Below are 20,115 nucleotides of genomic sequence, written 5' to 3' on the forward strand. Positions count from 1 at the left end.
CCAGACTCTAGGGTTGTGCGCCCATCTCACTCAAGAGGCCGAGGGCCAACGCTGTCTGAAGACACTTCCGGATCACGTGGCCAGCGTGACATCGCTGCTCTGGCGAGCCAGAGCCGCACACGGAAACGCCGTTTATCTTCCCGCTAGTAAGCGGTCCCTATTTATCTACTTGCACCCGGGGGTGCTTTCGAACTGCTAGGTTGGCAGGCGCTGGGACCGAACAACGGGAGCGCACCCCGCCACAGGGATTTGAACTGCCAACCTTTCAATCGGCAAGCCCTAGGCACTGAGGCTTTTACCCACAGCGCCACCCGCGTCTCCAAAAAAATATCAAAAAATCAGAATACAAAACCACAAAATACATGATCAAAACACACACACACTCACAAACCCAATAGCCCCCCCCCCATTTTAAAAGGGCTTAAAAGAATAATTATTACAAATGGTAATTATTGTTTATACAGCAGCATCAATGTAGGAGATAAATTGTTTTGCAGGAGTCAACAGAGGCAAAACGAAAACCAGGTCCCTTGAGGAGCTTACACAACTGCCTCATTAAGAGTGATGAGGGAGAGAGGTAGAAAAAATTCCACAGCTGGGTTTTTTTCTGTAATTACCCCCCACCTCCACCATTTTCTAGAACCAATGCAACCACCAACCCAGTGGAATTGGACAGCCAGGGGAGGAGTGTCCAGTAATGGCTACCATACATTGAAATTGGAAAGGTATAACAGTAGGTGGGCTAGAACCAATGGCAGGCATAGCCAAAGTCTGCTTTTCAAACCATTTTGCTTCCTGCTGAGTTCTGCAAGGGCCACACTGAGATCAGGGAGGAGGAAGGTGGTAGCCAGGGTCTTCCCCTGGATTGACGTTGGTGGGACAGGGCCCCATTTGCCTAGTGGAGCAGCCTCCCCTGAGCAGGGAACTGCCAGGAGGTGACCTTTTTGGTGACAGTTCCTCCAGGATGGCTGCCTTGGGTCTCAGTAAGGGGTACCCTGTCTCACAGGCAAGAGATTCCAGGGTGGAGCAGTGAAGAGCGAACTGGCACTACAGACCTCCCTTGGTTAGATTTCCAGCACAACACAAGTCTCCGTCAAAAAATTATGCTAACACCTTAAAGACTAGCACGTCTATGATAGTGTAAACTTTAGTGGACAACAGTTGAACTCTGTACAGTTCTGGTGGCCTCACTGCAAAAAGAATACAGTGGTACCTCAGGTTAAGAACTTAATTCCTTCTGGAGGTCTGTTCTTAACCCGAAACTATTCTTAATAGTTAAAGCTATGGTTTTCCCATTAGTGATGCATGGAAGTGAGAGCTGGACCATAAAGAAGGCTGAGCGCCGAAGAATGGATGCTTTTGAATTCTGGTGCTGGAGGAGACTCTTGAGAATCCCATGGACTGCAAGAAGATCAGAGCTATCCATTCTGAAGCAAATCAGCCCTGAATGCTCACTGGAAGGACAGATCCTTTAAGCTGAGGCTCCAAGACTTTGGCCACCTCATGAGAAGAAAAGACTACCTGGAAAAGACCCTGATGCTGGGAAAGATGGAGGGCACAAGGAGAAGGGGATGACAGAGGACGAGATGGTGGGACAGTGTTCTCGAAGCTACCAGCACGAGTTTGACCAAACTGCGGGAGGCAGTGGAAGACAGGAGTGCCTGGCATGCTCTGGTCCAGGGGGTCATGAAGAGTCGGACACGACTAAACAACAACAACATTCTTAACCTGAAGCACCACTTTAGCTAGTGGGGCCTCCTGCAGCCGCCGCACCGCCAGAGCACGATTTCTGTTCTCATCCTGAAGCAAAGTTATTAACCTGAGGTAGTATTTCTGGGTTAGTGGAGTCTGTAACCTGAAGCGTCTGTAACCTGAAGCGTCTGTAACCCGAGGTACCACTGTATTGTAGAGTTGGGAAACGGTCAGAAAAGGGCAACTGGAATTGTCAAGCGGGTGGAGTGACTCCCCAATGAGGAAATGTAGCAGCGCTAGGGACTTATTTGATCCGACAAAAGGCAAGTAAGAGGTGGTGTGAAAGAGGCATATAAAATTATGCATAGTGTGGAGAAAGTGGAAATAAAAAAAGGTTTTTCTCACTCTCTCTTGTGGATATCAAATGAAGCTGACTGTTGGGAAATTTAGCACAGATAAAAGTATTTCTTCACACATAGATATACTCCAGAACTCATTCACGCAAGTGATAGTAATGGCCTCCAACCTGAATGGCTTTAAAAGTGAGTTGGACACATTCCATGGAGGAGGAGAGGCTTATCAGTGGCTGCTAGTCATAACAACTATGCTCAGACTCCACAGCTGGAGGCAGCAACGCTTCAGAATACCAGTCCTGGAAGCCATAGGGACAGAGGGCTCTTGTTGTGTTCCGTTCAGATCGCAGGTTTCCCACAGGCGTCTGATCCGCTACTGTGAGGACAGGATGTGGGCTAGATGGGCCACTGGCCTGGTCCAGTAGGCTCTTCTTTAGGTACTTTGAAAGCCCTTTCCCACCCCGCAGTGGCGCAACAACTATCCATCCCCTTTTGCAGAGAGAACTCTGGGACATTTGTATGGCAGGGCTTGTTCTTTTCATTCTTCTTGTATGAACACATTTAGCAATTTTTATGCTTTATTATGTGCTTGTTCTATGCATCTGATTCTTAAATGTTTGATACGTAAGTCAGTATTTTTAAATGATCTGTTAGCAGTCGCTTTGAGGATCGGGAGCAGGAGAGGTTTCTTAAGCCATGCGTCTGAGTGTCCCGATCACTCAGCCGGGGCTAGTCCTGGGGGAGCTAAGGGGCCATTTCTGCTTCATTGTAGAGAATGTAAAAAAGGGAGAAAAGTATCGTTTTAAAGCTGCTTGAGGGAGGGGGGGCATCGAACGCGTGGAGGCAAAGAAATCAAACTAGCTCGCGAAGCGCCTCAGCCAATCCCCTTCCAGGGCGCTGAGCCGCCGGCCAATGAGCGGGAAGATTTGATGCCAGTGTCGTTGACGTCACAGACCGGAGTCCCGGCCAACTCTTTGGAACGTTCGGAAGATAACTTTTGTGTTCCTTCGGAACTTTGTGTAGCAATTTCGAGAGCAGCGATGGCGCATGAGCGCGGAAGTGATGGGCGCTCGCAGCCCGGCGGCAGCGCTACCGAGGGTCTGCCTCAGGCTTTCTTGCATAGCCTGCGGACCCTCTTCGACATCTTGGACGACCGCCGTCGAGGCTACGTGCACTTGCGGGAGATCGAGTCCCGGTGGCTGCAGCAAGGGAGCGAAGCTGGGGAGTTGCCCCGGGGCGTCTTGGAAGGGCTGCGGCGAGCCGCCCCGGCCAGCGGCTACCTCACCTTCGAGCGGTTCGTGCAGGGCTTGAGATCCTCGCTCCTCAGCCCAGACAAAGGAGGCACCTCACCGGGCCCCGCGAACAAAGGCCCCGGGCGCCCCGGCGCCCCTGCTCCGAAAAGCAGAGGAGAAGCGGAGAGGGGGTCCGGACGCGGCGCCGGCGAGTGCGCTTCCCGGTCCCAGGAAAAGATCGCCAGCGCGCCGGCGGAATGCAAGAGAGCAGGTGAGGCGCAGGAGGCTAAAGGGTCTCGCCTTCCCCGCAAAGACTGAGAACCCATGACTTTTAATTCGCGGGCACAGAAGTGCCTCTGAGCATGTGTGGAATCCCTTTCCCTCTTCACGTTGAGTAACTGCCCTAACAGAGCCGGTGTGGGTGTTGCGGTGGTAACAGAGGGGCCATGGAGAAGAGCCCAATTAAAACCCCCACTTGGCTATGGGTGACTCTGTGGCGGGCGCGATATCTCAGCCTAGCTTACCCTGCAGGGCTGTTGTAAGGAGGGTAGGATTGAGGTAGCAGGGAGAGTTCTGTGTGCCACTTTGGGCTCCGTAGAGGAAAGATGGGAGAAGAATGTAGATTAATAAAGGAGGATAATGCATGTTTACCTTGCAGAATGTATACATGGGTCCAATGATGCTTACCTGCTAGTATAGCTTTTTGGTGGATCGCAGCCTAACTGCACAACCCTGTGCTTCTTGCCTACTGAGAAATGCATTTCCTGGAGCCTAAGGCACAGTCTACCTACTACCTTCATTTTATATTCACAAAAGCCCTGTGAGGTGAGCTAGGCGGAGAGATAGTGATTTGCCCCAAAGTGGGCTACTTTGAGGTTAGTGCATGGGTAGGCAAACTAAGGCCCCGGTGGCCAGATCCGACCCCAATCGCCCTCAATGACAGTCCGGGAATCAGCATGCTTTGACATGAGTAGAATGTGTATTTTAATTTAAAATGCCTCTCTGGGTTATTTGTGGGGCCTTCCTGGTGTTTTTACATGAGTAGAATGTGTGCTTTTATTTAAAATGCATCTCTGGGTTATTTGTGGGGCATAGGAATTCGTTCAGTCTTTCCCCAAAAAAAATATAGTACGGCCCCCACAAGGTCTGAGGGACAATGAACCAGCCCACTGCTGAAAATGTTTGCTGACCCTGGGTTAGTGGGTATGGGTTTGCAGCCTAAGCCCCCTCCCCACACATTTACCAAACTGCTCTCTGTAGCACCTGCCTTTAAGCATCACACCTATTTCAGCGGCTCACCTAGGCTGCCTGCCACCTGCATTCCTTCCTTACCTGCCTGCTGCTCCATCCTCATGCTGCAGTTACTGTGGCCATACTGTTGGAAAATACAGTACAGTGGTACCTCGGGTTACATACGCTTCGGGTTACATACGCTTCAGGTTAAAGACTCCGCTAACCCAGAAATATTACCCCGGGTTTAGAACTTTGCTTCAGGATGAGAACAGAAATCATGCTCCGGCGGCGCGGCGGCAGCAGGAGGCCCCATTAGCTAAAGTGGTGCTTCAGGTTAAGAACAATTTCAGGTTAAGAACGGACCTCTGGAACGAATTAAGTACTTAAAACGAGGTACCACTGTATAGAGTGGTACCTCAGGTTAAGAACTTAGTTCGTTCTGGAGGTCCGTTCCTAACTTGAGGTACCACTTTAGCTAATGGGCCCTCCCGCTGCTGCCGCCGCGCAATTTCTGTTCACATCCTAAGGCAGAGTTCTTAACCCGAGGTACTATTTCTGGGTTAGCGGAGTCTGTAACCTGAAGCGTCTGTAACCTGAGGTACCACTGTATTGTGAAAAGAGAGGGGTGGAGCTATGGATGAGGGGCTCATGGATCTAGTACAACCCACACCCCTTTAATGCAGGAAATTTCCTCATACAATAACCCTGAAAAGAGGCCATCTAACCTCTGCTTTAAAACCTCCAGTGAAGAGAAACCACATTCTGTTCCACTGCCTACCACTTCGTTCAAAGCCTTTTTTCTTGCAATGTGCACCCACTAATCTGGGTTCTTATCCTCTGGAACAAGAGACAAGAGAGAACAGCATTCCAAATATTTGAAGATGGTTCCTATTGCCTTTTTTAAAAAAAAAACAAAAAACCATGCATCTCTCCAAAGCAGAAACTACAAACTGCCCAAGAAGATACCTCACACGAATCCAATAAACCACCATAAAAAGGGAGGCACGGAAACTGGGATTATTTCCAGCAAACAGATTGCTTGTTCTAAACATCAGGCGCTCCCTTGTATCAGGTTAGACCTTTTGTCCATCCAGCCTCCTCCGACTGTCAGCACCTTCCCAGGGTGGTCTCAGGCCTTAGACCTGGACTCTTGTGCATGCCAGGCAGATGTTCTATGGCAGCAAAGTCCTTGCCCTCCCTGATCTAAACAGATGACCCTTGCATTCTTAAAGTGTTTTGGAGCGCTTGAGCTGACTGATTGCCTTTCTCTCCAGGGAGGTAGAAAGGAAGAAAGGTTGTGACCGTTACCCCATGCCAATATTGGGAGGGTGTTGGTTTCTGAGATGGGCGGGTCAGGTGCAAACGCCGGTCCACTGAAAGGTCTTGAAAGAGCTGTTGTGTGATAAACTGGGGTTTTTCTACCACAGGGCGAAGCTGCCCACTAGGCCAGGTGTGAGGAACACCTGAGGCCATTCAGACTACAACTCCATCATCCCTGACCATTGGCAGTTCTGGCTGATGGGAACTGGAGGCCCACAGTACTGGGTTCCCCAAAAACAGGACATTGAATTTGCCTAGCAGGCTTTGCAACTAAATGAGTTGACCTGTGTCTCCCTGACCAGATGCCAAAGGCCCTGAAGGCCTTGCAGGGATAGCAAGAAAGTGCATTGTCATCCAGTCCATTAATATTTCTTAGCAGATTCCCCCCCCCCCACTCCTTCAAATTGTTGATAATTGATTTCAAAAGGGGTGGCTGGACAAGGTCAGGGGGTCCTTAAGTCCACCCAGCAACCCCTTTTTATTCCTTCCACTGTTTCTTAAAAGAACACTCACTCTGCAGTTGTTCTTGTTAATATCTCAGCTTGTTAATATTAACCAGGAGATGTAAATATGGGTAATATCCGATGCTAGATTAATGGGCACATTCAGTGGCACTTTGCTGGAGACAATGCACGGCCTTTTACTTCATTTTAACCCCTTCTGCTTTGAAAAAGTGTGATGTGCAATCTGAAAGATTTGTACCATGGGGTTTTTTGTGTGTGTTATAGGTGCTGATAAATAAGGTACCAATTCAGAGTTCCTGTCACTGAAGATGATTTGCTCCCTGGACATGCCCCCGTTTTGCCACCCAGGACCCTCGCCTCCCCCCACATACATAACACAAAGTATTTAATTAATACAACAGAGAGATTATAGGCATTCAATCATGTACTCAAATTATTCTGTCACATTCAGAAATATTAGCCTCTGATTTTAGAGGGCTGCAGGTTGGGTGTGGTTATTCAACAACAACAACTTTTATTGGTCAGCCCAATACAGGTTTTAGCCAAAAAGCTGAAAATGAAGAAAATGAACGATGTAAGCAAACAATCTCAAAACATTTTTCCTCCCCCATTTAATTATATTTATTGATACTTGCCCAAAGATATATAAAAGTTCATACCCAGTACAGAATATCTTTTTATAATACACTGAAATAAATGTTTACTCTAAAAAGGAATAAAGAAGAAGAAAAAAGGGGAAAGGGAAATAAATGAAAGAAGAAAGTGAAAAGGGAAAGAAATACTCTCTGAAAAAGCAGGTTCTTAACCCGAGGTACCACTGTATAGAGAGAAATAAATGATTAAAAAGTAGCTATAGGGTTGCAGGCATGCTTTCCTAAATTTTAGAGAAGGTTTGAGGGAGGTAGAAATACACTAGAAGCAGTTTTTCCTTGGTAATTCCCCCTTCTCTCCTCCTGGTCTGGGGAGCGGGGGAGGGGAGACCCAGGATGGCTTTAATTGGATCACTTCCCCTTTCACACCTCTCTCCAATCTACAGCAACCAAAGGTGGCAGTGGTGGTATCCGAAAGCTGGCAGGGCAGGCTCAGTACGAGAGCACCTCCAAGTTGGTAGCAGAAGTGCGGAGGCAGCCAAGAGGCCGTGGTGAGCACAGAAGACACACCATCACCAACGGGGTGGACTACAGCATGGTAAGAGAGCCCTTTCTTTTCACGCATTGGTTGGACGCAGAAGTATGGTGGGAGGCACCAGCTGAGAAATCCCCAAGGAAAGAAGGCTCAGGGCCTGGAGGTTGTTGGTGGGACAATGACAAGTGGTCACAGGGACAGGAAGAAGGAGACTGGGTGTTGGACGCTGAAGAGGTAACAGGGTTTAGTGAGCAGGGTGAGTCTGTGGCAGAAGGAAGTCTAGAAGCAGAGGCTGGAGAGGAGGGAAGCCAAGAAACCAGGTGGGTGAAGAAGCCAGGGGGTCTCCCCCTCCTGCTGTGAAAAGCTCCCCTCCGGTCTCCTAGAACCAGAAGAGACATGAAAAGGGCAGAGGAGAGGTTGGCTGCACACAGGTGCAATCTCAGGTTGCTGGGGGGAAGCCCCTGAGAGGAGGGGACTCAGAAGGCTGTGGGGAGGCGGGGATTTTCAGACATGGCAACTGATCCAGGGGGCAGGACCTACCGGGAATGAGATGCTCTTCTTGTTAGGCCTGACACTCTGCCATGTCTGTGAAGGTTGTGTTTTTGGCAACTCCAGTTTGAATGATGTGATTACTGCCGGCTCGCTCTTGTCACCTGGAGGAGCTCTGAAAACGTTGGAAGCAGTGACTTACCGGATGGGGGCCAGTACATTGCGGCTGAATCCTGATAAGATGGAAATGCTGTAGGTGTCCAGAAATTAGGCACATGGCCAGTTCTGGGAAGGGTTGCAGCACCCTGGAGGAACACATTCACAGTCTGAGAACGCCTTTGGATTCCATCTTGTCCCTAGAGTCTCAAGTGGTATCTTTGACTAGGAGTGCTTGTGCCTGGCTTAGGGTGACTTGCCAGCTGTGGCTGTTCCTGGGATGGGATAGCCTGACCGCTCCTGTCTGGACTACTGCACTGTGCTGTATGCTGGGGGGCTGCCTTTGAAGACAGTGCAGAGGCTGCAGCTTGTGCAGAATGCAGTTGCTAGGCTGGTAAGTTGGACCGCCTGATGGCGCTGTGCGTAACTGGTCCTGAAAGTATCATGTTTGCTTCCAGTGAGCTACCAGACCCAATTCAAAATTTAGTGCAAGCATATAAAGTCCTAAATGGCTTGAGGCCTGGTTTTTATCTTACTGCTGACTTCAATTAGAGATAGCTGTGCTGACTGCTGAGAACGAAATCTACTGTAGAAAGATAATGAGGCTGCTGGCTGAGAAAGCTCCCCCCCTCCCCCGCCACCCCAACCTTTTGGCATAAAGCCTTGTCCTTCTCACTGCTTTGCTGAGCCCCCTGGTCAACAAACCTCATGGCAGCCTCAGATCTGTGGAACTCTCTCCCACTGGAGAATTGTCAGAATCCGGGCTTTGAACTAAGGATTTGTTTGGTGCTGACATGTAAACTGGAGTGGGAGATAATCTCAATTATAGGGTTTTATGTTCAAATCTCTCTCTGTTTCTCTCTTTGCTCAATACGTGTGTGGATTTTAAAAGGGGGCAATATTGACCCCATGAGGAGGGCTGGGAAGGAAAATAAGATTGGAGACCTGTCTTTGCCCCAGAATCTGAGGGGGGGTGCCCTCTCACCCCTCCTCCATCAAATCGCCCCATCTGGAGAGCGCCTCCTGCGTGTTTAATGGCTGCCTGTTTGCTTTCAAGGAGCAGGAGGCTTGCATACACATCCCTTGCTCTGATCCGCATTGATCTCCCTCGTGGGGTCCCTCATAGCTCATTGCAGCTAGGCTGATTGGGTGAGGGTGGGGGGAGACAGCTTCGCTCGCTGGCTTGTTTAGGTGGCCGCTTCTCCTTCCCTGCCCCCATCTTCTCTTCCCTTCCCTCCCCCCCCCCCCCGGGGAACCTTCGATCAGCTGCAGGCTCGATGCTCCCTTGCCAGCTTTGGGGATGCTGGCCTTTTCTACCCCCCTCCCCCCGTCGCCATGGCAATCACCCCCACCTCCACCCGAGGAGGCCATTCTGCTGCGGGTGGCTGACCGAGCTGGATGAGGGCCCTGGCTGCGTACAGCACCCTCGTCGTGCCTCTGGCCAGCAGCCTCCACAGTCCCAAAGCTCTGGATTTTTTCCTGTGGGTATGTCCTACCTCACGTGGGCTTGGGAAGGCGGGTGTTTCACCCTAGGTGCATGCAAATCATTTGAAAATAATTGTAATCTGGGGTTGCTGCCTTGAGGGTTTTCTGGTATCGGTTCTGGATTTGGGGGACAGGGTGGCAGAAGGAGGGAGGGAGGGGGTTTATGGATAAAGGATCAGGAGCGCAGGAGGCTGCCTTATTCCGAGTCAGGCTATTGGTCCACCTACCTCAGTATTACCTACACTGACTGGCAGCAGATCTGAAACTGCAGTCTCTTGCATGCAAGGCAGACACTCCACCCCTGAGCTATGACCCTTTATGATCTGCATTATGCGAGTCATGCACCATTCAGGCACCTAGCTCCGGGTGCCCTTGCTGGCACCGACTTTCCAGGGTTCCAGGCTTTGCCATCAATTTCTACTAGATCTTCTTCAACCAGAAATTGAACCTGGAAAGTCCTGCTGGCGGAAGGATGTGGTCTACCTCTCCCCAAGGACTGTGGAATGACACCCTCCAGGTGTTTAGGATTACAGCATCTACATTGGCAAAGGCAAAGGGTGTAGGTAACCTCTAAAAATAAAGGCTGCTAGATATCATGGTATATGCATGCATGCGATGTGAGGGAACAGAGCAGCACAATGTTCAATGCAGTACTTCATGGGGCGGGGGGAAGTCTGCTTTTTTGTTTTCATTTAAAAACCAAGCTTGTAGTCCTCATGTTTGTAAATTTGTTTCAAGCTGAATATGTGGAAGGCAGGTGACAGTGAGTGTTGGGAGAAAAGCACTTTAGAGCAGGTTCGGAGGTATGGTTTTCCTGCGCTAGACACAGGCTCTGCTCAACTTGAGTCTTTGGAACGTGATTAGAAGTCAAGAATAGGGGCTGTGAAATGTGGAACCCATGGCCCCACAGAGTTTTTAGCTGAAAAAGATGGGACTTGGAGTGGCGGCTGCTGTTTGTGTGTCGTTGCATTTCTCTTTCCCCCAGAATGGAAACTCAACGTGGAAAACAAAACATGAAAAGGCTAGGGGTCACTGTGGGGTGCTGGCTGGTGCAGGAAAATCCCCCAGAAGTAACAAACTAGGACCTGTTACCAAGTTCTGAGATGTGTGGCTTAGAGTCCACCTCTGAAATTATTCTGGAACGGGAGTAAGAGGGGAAAGAGAAATCGGAAACAAACCCCTTTTAATTAATTTTTCTCCAAGGAGCTCAAGGCAGCATGCGTGGACTAGGATAAGCCACCTGAGAAACAGTTTCTATCCAAATGAGATTTTGGTTTTAAACGCAGTGTAAGGGATGCGGGTGGTGCTGTGGGTTAAACCACAGAGCCCAGGACTTGCCGATCAGAAGGTTGGTGGTTTGAATCCCTGTGATGGGGTGAGCTCCCGTTGCTCGGTCCCTGCTCCTGCCAACCTAGCAGTTCGAAAGCATGTCAAAGTACAAGTAGATAAATAGGTATCGCTCTGGCGGGAAGGCAAACGGCGTTTCCGTGCGCTGCTCTGGTTCACCAGAAGCGGCTTAGTCATGCTGGCCACATGACCCAGAAGCTGCACGCCGGCTCCCTCAGCCAGTAAAGTGAGATGAGCGACGCAACCCCAGAGTCAGCCACGACTGGACCTAATGTTCAGGGGTCCCTTTACCTTTTAAGGTAGTCTCTGTGGGTGTATTTAGTTATGGGGTATCAGGGTTTTTAGGGGGTTAACCAGGCTGGGATAGCAGGCAGAAAGTGTGATGTTGATTTTTTCAATTTTGTTGTTCTGTATGGGACAATGACAATAAAGATTATTGTATCGTATCGTGGTTCTTCCCATCTCATTTAATTCCCGCGACAACCCTGTGAGGTAGGTTAGGCTGAGAGGTAGCGACTGGCCCAAGGTCACGCCCAGTCAGCTTTATAGTCATGTAGGGACTGTGCACAAGATGTTTCCTCCCCCCTCCCCCCGCTGGTCCTATCATGGTGGGCTTTTTTGTGAGCAAGGACTCGCTGACTGCGCCTGGGGTTTGTGTCTTGGCAGCTGAAGCAGCTGAAGGAGCTGGAGAAGGAGAAGGACTTACTGCTGCAAGGGCTGGAGCTGGTGGAGAAGGTGCGCGAGTGGTACCACCAGCAGATCCATGCTCTCCAGGAACGCCAGAAGCAGCTGGGCAGCGGCAAAGTTCACATCGTGAGTAACAGGTTGCCGCTGGGTTTTTTCGTTTTTTTAAGCGAGTTTCCTCGCTTGCTCTCCAAGGAAGGAGAGCACAACCTTCAGACCGTGTGGAATGGTCACACAGCTCTTATCATTAGAAAATTCTTCCTGGTGTATCCTCTCTTGCATTTCCCTTTGTGGCTTAGGGCCCTCGTATTTATGGGACCGCCTCTCCTGGTCTGCCACGCAGAGGACCTTAAGGTCCATGAATAACCATAGTTTAGAGGTCGCGGGCCCTAAGGAAGTCAGACTATCCTCCACCAGGGCCAGGGCCTTCTCAGTGATGGCTCCAACCTGGTGGAATGCTCTGTCCCATGAGACTAGGGCCCTGCAGGATTTAACCTCCTTCCATCGGGCCTGTAAGACAGAGCTATTCCGCCTGGCCGTCAATTTGAATTCAGCCTGACCTTTTATTTCTCTTCTCTTCGCTCCCCCTCCCCTTTTATGAAGATCACCCGCTCTGGGACCCCACAGCTAATTCTCCCCTGGCCTCCTTGCTGGACCAAGTAGGACCAATTCAGCCAGCTAGCCCTGGGGATTATCTAAATGATTTTTGAATTTTATTGTTATTTATGTTTTTATACTGTATTTTATGTATTTTATACTGCTTTTATAATTAAGTGTTTTAAATTTGTTGTTAGCCGCCCTGAGCCCAGTTTTCTGAACTAGAAAGGGCAGGGTATAAATAAAAAATTATTATTATTATTATTATTATTATTATTATTATTATTATTATTATTTGCTATCTGGGGCTGCTGGCTTCTGGCATGAAGGAGCTATGGTGGAGTGCTCCTGTGGATTGACAGCTGGCCTGGCTGCTCTCTTATATTGCTTTCTCCCCCCCCCATCCCCCCCCCGGCTTTGTCTCACACAGGACTTGTTCGCAGACGGCACTCTGAGCCACCATCTCCTGCTCAAACTGCAAGCGCTGAATCACTACCTCAGTGAGCTATTGTCTCTCTCAGCAAAGGTGAGAGCTGTGGTACCGACCAGGGCCAAGGAAGTGGGAGTGGTGGGAGTTGTTAGGTCCTGAGTGGGCTAGCAGAGGCTCCTAGCCATGAGGGCCATACTCTGCCTTCATACTCGGAGGCCGCAATGCTTCTGAACACCAGAAGCTACAGGAGAGGAGAAGGCTCTTGTGCTCAGTCCTCCTTGCAGGTTTCCCTTGGGGGGGGCGCATCTGGTTGGCCACTGTGAGAACAGGGTGCTGGACCAGATGGGCCATTGGCCTGACCCAGCAGGGCTCTTTAATTAATTAATATCATTTGGGTGGCGCTGTGGGTTAAAGCCTCAGCGCCTAGGGCTTGCCGATCGAAAGGTCGGCGGTTCGAATCCCCGCAGCGGGGTGCGCTCCCATTGTTCGGTCCCAGCGCCTGCCAACCTAGCAGTTCAAAAGCACGTCAAAGTGCAAATAGATAAATAGGGACCGCTTACTAGCGGGAAGGTAAACGGCGTTCCGTGTGCTGCGCTGGCTCGCCGAGCAGCAATGTCACGCTGGCCGCGTGACCCGGAAGTGTCTCCGGACAGCGCTGGCCCCCGGCCTCTTGAGTGAGATGGGCGCACAACCCTAGAGTCTGGCAAGACTGGCCCGTATGGGCAGGGGTACCTTTACCTTTTATTAGGCATAGCAAACCACACATTATCAAACAGACACCGTATACAAATTGTGTAAAATACAAGCTCAACATAACAAGGTTTATCCCAGTCAGATCTTTAACTCCAGAGAGAATCATTTTGCACAAATAATACAATACAACACTAGCACATCACCGATCAATTAAGAACCACTAAATCTCTTTATAATGGCCCAGTCTTTCTACATGGACAGCACTCAGAAATCCAGCCACTATTAATTTGATCATTCCTGTCCGAGAGCAGGTCCTAAACCATTGGTGGTATACAGGTGAAACTCAAAAAAATGGAAAATCGTGGAAAAGTTCCTTTCTTTCACTAATTCAACTTCAAAGGTGAAAGTAATATATGAGATAGACTCATGACATGCAAAGCAAGATATGTCAAGCGAGGGTAAATGACCCTCTATATTTGGGTATTGGTAATTCTGACAAATAATTTGCTGGGGTAAATCCTCTCCCATTAACTTTTATTGCTGGGTGTTTATTCATCTCACTCACGTGGCATTGCAGTTCCACATCCCAAATTCATTGGCGGATTAATGCTCTAGCAAACATCACTGGGGGCATTCAGAGTGCTCCCCACCGGGTGACAACAAAGGAGAGGGCCTTTTCTGTTGTGGGAACCCTCAATCTGGACCTAAGCATAAGAGCAACCTCTGGGCCCTGTGGCTTCCAGTGACTGTGGAATCAGAGCATAACAGCTGTGGTTAGTAGCCATCAATAGCTCAATCTCATCCATTCATTTGTCCAATCCTCTTTTAAAGCAATCTAGGTTGGTAGCCATCACTGCCTTTTGTGGGAGGGAGTTCCACAGTTTAACTGTGCTCTGTGTTAGTTAGTTAGCTATGTGTTAGTTAGACATGGGTGGCGCAGTGGTCTAAACCACGGAGCCTAGGGTTTGCCGATCAGAAGGTTGGCGGTTTGAATCCCCGCGACCGGGTGAGCTTCCGTTGCTCAGTCCCTGCTCCTGCCCACCTAGCAGTTCGAAAGCACATCCAAGTGCAAGTAGATAAATAGGTACCGCTCCAGCGGGAAGGTAAACGGCGTTTCCGTGCGCTGCTCTGGTTCACCAGAAGCGGCTTAGTCATGCTGGCCACATGACCCAGAAGCTGTACGCCGGTTCCCTCGACCAATAAAGCGAGATGAGTGCTGCAACCCCAGAGTCGGTCACGACTGGACCTAATGGTCAGGAGTCCTTTGGTCAGGTGTTAGTCATAGAATTGTAGAGTTGGAAGGGACCCAAGAGGACATGTAGTCCAACCCTCCTCAATGCAGGAATCACAGCTAAATAATCCCTGACAAGTCGAGGAGTCACTGAAATACTTTCTCGTGTGTGAGAATGAGGGATGACGTTCATTAAGAAGATGGTGGTGGTTTGTCTTTTTGAGAGAGTGTGAAGCACGTGCAGCCCTGGAACAAACCATTTTTCTTTGTCTCTAGCCACTGAACCCCAGTTTTGCAGTGGGGCATGCTAAACCCTCTGCGCCCACAACCTCCCCTCCTCTCGTCGGATCTCGGCAGGCCTTCAACATGTTGAAGGAGCAGAACCGTCTGCTCACCATGGTGAGTCTGCTATTAAGTGCCCGTCCGTTTGAGTCACTGCCAGCCCACCTGTCCCCAGCCATGTTTTCTTCCCTTCAAAAATTTTTATTCATTTTATAACACAAATAAAGGGACGCGGGTGGCGCTGTGGGTAAAAGCCTCAGCGCCTAGGGCTTGCCGATCGAAAGGTCGGCGGTTCGAATTCCCGCGGCGGGGTGCGCTCCCGTCGTTCGGTCCCAGCGCCTGCCAACCTAGCAGTTCGAAAGCACTCCCGGGTGCAAGTAGATAAATTGGGACCACTTACTAGCGGGAAGGTAAACAGCATTTCCGTGTGCGGCTCTGGCTCGCCAGAGCAGCGACGTCACGCTGGCCACGTGACCCGGAAGTGTCTTCGGACAGCGCTGGCCCCCGGCCTCTTGAGTGAGATGGGTGCACAACCCTAGAGTCTGTCCAGACTGGCCCATACGGGCAGGGGTACCTTTACCTTTTAACACAAATAAACAACACAAACAGAAAAACAAACAATACAAACAAATTCTTGTCTTATCCTTATTTTTTCTAAATGTTGTTAGGTGACCTTCCCCAAGTCCCCCCTATCTGATTTTCATTTTACCTCCTCTTTAGCAGTTTACCTATATCATAATTTTTAACCATTTTTTTTATCACACTTTTACCATAAAAACCATCACATTTTATCCCTTACATATAATACTATTTTCAAATACACTATCTTCTACTTCTAACCCTACAGCCTATATCAACTTCCAAAGCTATTCTATGATTTAAATATTAACATATTTTTTCAACTTTAAACTTCTTCCAATCTTCTTCCACTGTCTCTTCTCTCTGGTCTCGGAGTCTCCCAGTCAGTTCGGCAAGTTCCATCATCTTCATTTGCCATTCTTTGATAGTTGGTAAATCTTGTTTCTTCCAATTCTTCACTAGTAATATTCTCATAGCTGTTGTGACATGCAGAAAAAAGTAACATCCTTTTGGGGGATTTCACCCCCCACTATACCAAGTAAAAAGGCTTCTGGTTTCTTAATAAATGTGTTTTTCAAGAAGTCTTTTACCTTGGGGCACATCCACCACATGTGGTAAAAGGTTCCTTCTTTTTCCTTACATTTCCAGCATTTATTATCATCAGTATGATGATACTGTGGGTGGCGCTGTGGGTAAAAGCCTCAGCGCCTAGGGCTTGCCGATCGCATGGTCAGCGGTTCGAATCCCCGCGGCGGGGTGCGCTCCCGTCGTTCAGTCCCAGCGCCTGCCAACCTAGCAATTCGAAAGCACACCCGGGTGCAAGTAGATAAATAGGGACCGCTTACTAGCAGGAAGGTAAACGGCGTTTCCGTGTGCAGCTCTGGCTCGCCAGAGCAGCGATGTCACACTGGCCACGTGACCCGGAAGTGTCTGCGGACAGCGCTGGCTCCCGGCCTATAGGGTGAGATGAGCGCACAACCCTAGAGTCTGGCAAGACTGGCCCGTACGGGCAGGCGTACCTTTACCTTTACCTTTTATGATACATTTTTGCCAACTTCACTGGTGTTAAGTACCATCTATACATCATTTTCATCAAATTTTTTCTTAATACACTACATGCTGCGAATTTAATTCCTTTTCCCCTACAATTTCTCCCAGTCCACCATCATAATATTGTGCCCCACATCCCTGGCCCATTCAGTTATTACAGATTTCACCTGTCCCCAGCCATGTGGTGGTCTTAACTCTGCCTTTACCCCGCAGGAGGTGACAGACAAAAGCGAGCGGATCACCAAGCTGGAGCTTGAGAAGTCTGCTCTGATCAAGCAGCTGTTTGAAGCGCGTGCCCACAGCCACCACGAAAGCAACCTGCTGGACTCCACCTTCATCTAAGACCATCTTTGGACATTGTGCAGGGCTGCAGGGAGCCACCAGCCCTGGCTGCAAGCAGCTTGCAGGATCCTGTGCAGCCGCAAACAAGGTGGCGACTTGCACCTTGCCCTCACCCCTGCACCACCTGGCCTCGGATCCCTTTTGCCTTGTGGCTGAGGCCTGAAATCATGACATTGGGTGCAATTTACTCTCCTGACGGTTGGGGAAAGGAGCGCTGATGTGCAGGCCTGCATTGCTCCAGCCCAACCCACTCCAGGATCCAGATTTGGATTAGCTGCTGTTCCCCACCCCACCTCACCCCCCCGGAAATGCCGGCGGTGTTTGGTGTTTTTATTTTAACTCCTGCCCTACGACGCCATTCCACTGAGTGTGGATGTGGAATTGGGGCTTTCACTCCAGTATTGATGGTCCGACCCGTTTCCCGTGGTTAGAAGTCTCCTCCTTGACGTGAGAAAGGAGATTAATGGTATTTATCTTTAGGATATCTGCAATTCATTGGCAAGCATTCCACATTGAGGGAACGGCATGTACCCCATGCTGGACCCAGCGGCAGAATGTATGCATTCACACACACCCCAGGGTGTTTGTGTGGGGCACCCCCCCCCAAGGGGGCCCGGGATGAAGGAAGCCCGCTGTGGCTTGCTGATTCTTCTCCACTCCACCCCCGGGTCAGTCCTGACCTGGGAGCAGAGCTTCAGGCTGGGTGCACACTGGAGCCAGGCTCCGGTGGGAGCCTGTTGTGGGGGCACCTGGTCATGCCCTCTCCCAAAAATGTGCCTGGGGAAACAGCCCCCCACCACCACCTCGCTACACCAGTGGCTGAACCCTGGAAATTGTTCCAAAAGTGGGATTCAGGCCCAGAAATGAAGTCCCTCTTTTTGGCTCAGTTGTCAGGAGTGATATTTCTCTTTGGCTTAAGAGGAGAGTACTTCTGAGTTCATGCAGAGTGCTGTTTCCTCCTTTGCTGTGGCTGGGCTTTGGACAAACCTGAACCCCCTTCCTAAACCTGTGCCTGTTTTCATAAGAGCATCTCTGCTGAGTCACAGCAAAGGCCAAGCAGACGACATTGGGGATTATACTGCCTCTTATGCGAGAGGATTGTTTGAGCTGTTGCAGCTAATAGACTTCTCGTTTCATATCAGGTGGTTGGAGGTTTTCAAGCAAGCCTGGATTTCTCCAGGGCGTAGATTGAGTAGGCTCATTTTATGTTGCTAGTTATTTTAACCAACTCTTTGCAGGGGGTTGGACCAAATGACTCTATAATTCTGTGAACAAAACACAGCCATCTTTCGAAACTCTTAAATTCTCTCCATTTTGCAATTTTCCTCCAGCTGAGGACTGCCTACAAAGATGCACACAGTGAGAAGAAGTGTACATAGAAATGCACATATTAGTGAAAATAACATGCATAAGATGCATTATATTGGGGGGAAATTGCTCTGCAAAAACATGTGGATATTAAGTAAAATTGCATAACAGCATCTATAGAATCCTAAGGGTTGGGAGGGATCCCAACGGTCATCTAGCTCAACCCCCTGCAATGCAATAATCTCAACTGAAGCGTCCAGGACAGAGGGTCATCCAACCTCTGCTTAAAAACCTCCGAAGAAGGAGAGCCCACCAGTTCTTGTGGGAGTCTGTTCCACTGTCAAACAGCTCTTTCCGTCAAAAAGTTATTCCTGATCTTGAGTCGGAATCTCATTTCTTGTCATTTGACTCGATAGTGGGAGGCACTCAAACTGAAAGGCAGGTGAGTTTCCATGATAACCTTTTCTTTAAATTGCTAGCTAATGTGGAATGGAAGCCTGGCAAAATGAGAAGCTGAATATGGGCAGACTTACCCACTATCCATCACACTCCAAATAGAATGTCCACAGACATGCTGTGACATCACTGATCGTCCACCAATGGCAGAAAACCGATGACAGCTACAGTGGGTTTTGTGGACATGTAACGCTGGGGGAGGGACGTGGGTGGTGCTGTCAGTTAAACCACAGAGCCTAGAACATGCCGATCAGAAGGTCAACGGTTCGAATCCCCACGACGGGGTGAGCTCCCGTTGCTTGGTCCCTGCTCCTGCCAACCTCGCAGTTCAAAAGCATGTCAAGTGCAATAAATAGGTACCGCTCTGGCGGGAAGGTAAACGGTGTTTCTGTGTGCTGCTCTGGTTCGCCAGAAGCGGCTTAGTCATGCTGGCCACATGACCCGGAAGCTGTCTGCAGACAAATGCTGGCTCTCTCGGCCAGTAAAGTGAGATGAGCGCCGCAACCCCAGAGTCGGCCACGACTGGACCTAATGGTCAGGGGTCCCTTTACCTTTACCTTTACTAACACTGCGGGAATCCCGTCCACTTTTTGCCACTGCTGTTTTGACTTGGGATGTCTCTGCAAAGAGCACCCCACCCCCCGTAATCAGAATTGTAGAGTTGGAAGGGACCCCGAGGATCATCTAATCCAGCCCCCTGCAATGCAGGAATATGCAGTTGTCTCATACGGGGATTGAACCTGCAACCTTGGCATTATCACCACCATGTTCTAAGCACCCGAGCTATCCAGGCTGTGGTTAAGATGCTATGTGACTCCCCTCTTCAAATATGTTTACCCTCCCCAAATAGGTTTACATCTGAACACTTGTATGCCATTTTTGTATGTAGCATTTTTGTACTTGTCTGAAGTTCTTCATGTATGTACATGTATACTTGTTCTGTGACCATGGAGGATTGTTGGTTCCTTTTTCCTCCCAAATAAAAGCTGAAATGAGCCTGAAACCATTACTGCTGCTGTTGTTGTGACTGTTGTTGTTACTCTTATTTATCATGCTAATTGATGCTTTTGAATTATGGGGCTGGAGGAGACTCTTGAGAGTCCCATGGACTGCAAGAAGATCAAACCTATCCATTCTGAAGGAAATCAGCCCTGAGTGCTCACTGGAAGGACAGATCCTGAAGCTGAGGCTCCAAGACTTTGGCCACCTCATGAGAAGAGAAGACTCCCTGGAAAAGACCCTGCTGTTGGGAAAGATGGAGGGCACAAGGAGAAGGGGACGACAGAGGACGAGATGGCTGGATAGTGTTCTCGAAGATACCAGCATGAGTTTGACCAAACTGTGGGAGGCAGTGGAAGACAGAAATGCCTAGCATGCTCTGGTCCATGGGGTCACAGAGTCAGACGCAGCTAATCAACAAAAATCACATGCAGGGTGCCTCACAAATAATAATGATAGTGCAGGTCTCTGTCCCAAGGGGCTTACAATCTACAAATGGTCCCAAGGCAGCAAGAGTGGGCTGTGTGCTCACCTAAGAGCATTCATTATTATTTATTAATAAAAGTAT

At 49.4% G+C, this 20,115-nt stretch overlaps 1 protein-coding gene across 1 annotated transcript; it reads left to right on the forward strand.

The window, feature by feature from the left end:
- The first annotated feature begins 3,028 nt into the window (after positions 1-3,028).
- On the forward strand, positions 3,029-19,556 carry SAPCD2 (suppressor APC domain containing 2). Its single transcript, XM_083423150.1, has 6 exons — positions 3,029-3,548; positions 7,331-7,482; positions 11,563-11,709; positions 12,608-12,703; positions 14,808-14,930; positions 16,656-19,556. The coding sequence occupies exons 1-6, from the start codon at positions 3,086-3,088 to the stop codon at positions 16,782-16,784; spliced, it is 1,110 nt and encodes a 369-aa protein (XP_083279276.1). The 5' UTR covers positions 3,029-3,085; the 3' UTR covers positions 16,785-19,556.
- Positions 19,557-20,115: the final 559 nt, after the last annotated feature.

This window comes from Podarcis tiliguerta, assembly GCF_965153285.1.
Source record: "Podarcis tiliguerta genome assembly, chromosome: Z".
In the NCBI taxonomy this organism is placed as follows: Eukaryota; Metazoa; Chordata; class Lepidosauria; order Squamata; family Lacertidae; genus Podarcis; species Podarcis tiliguerta.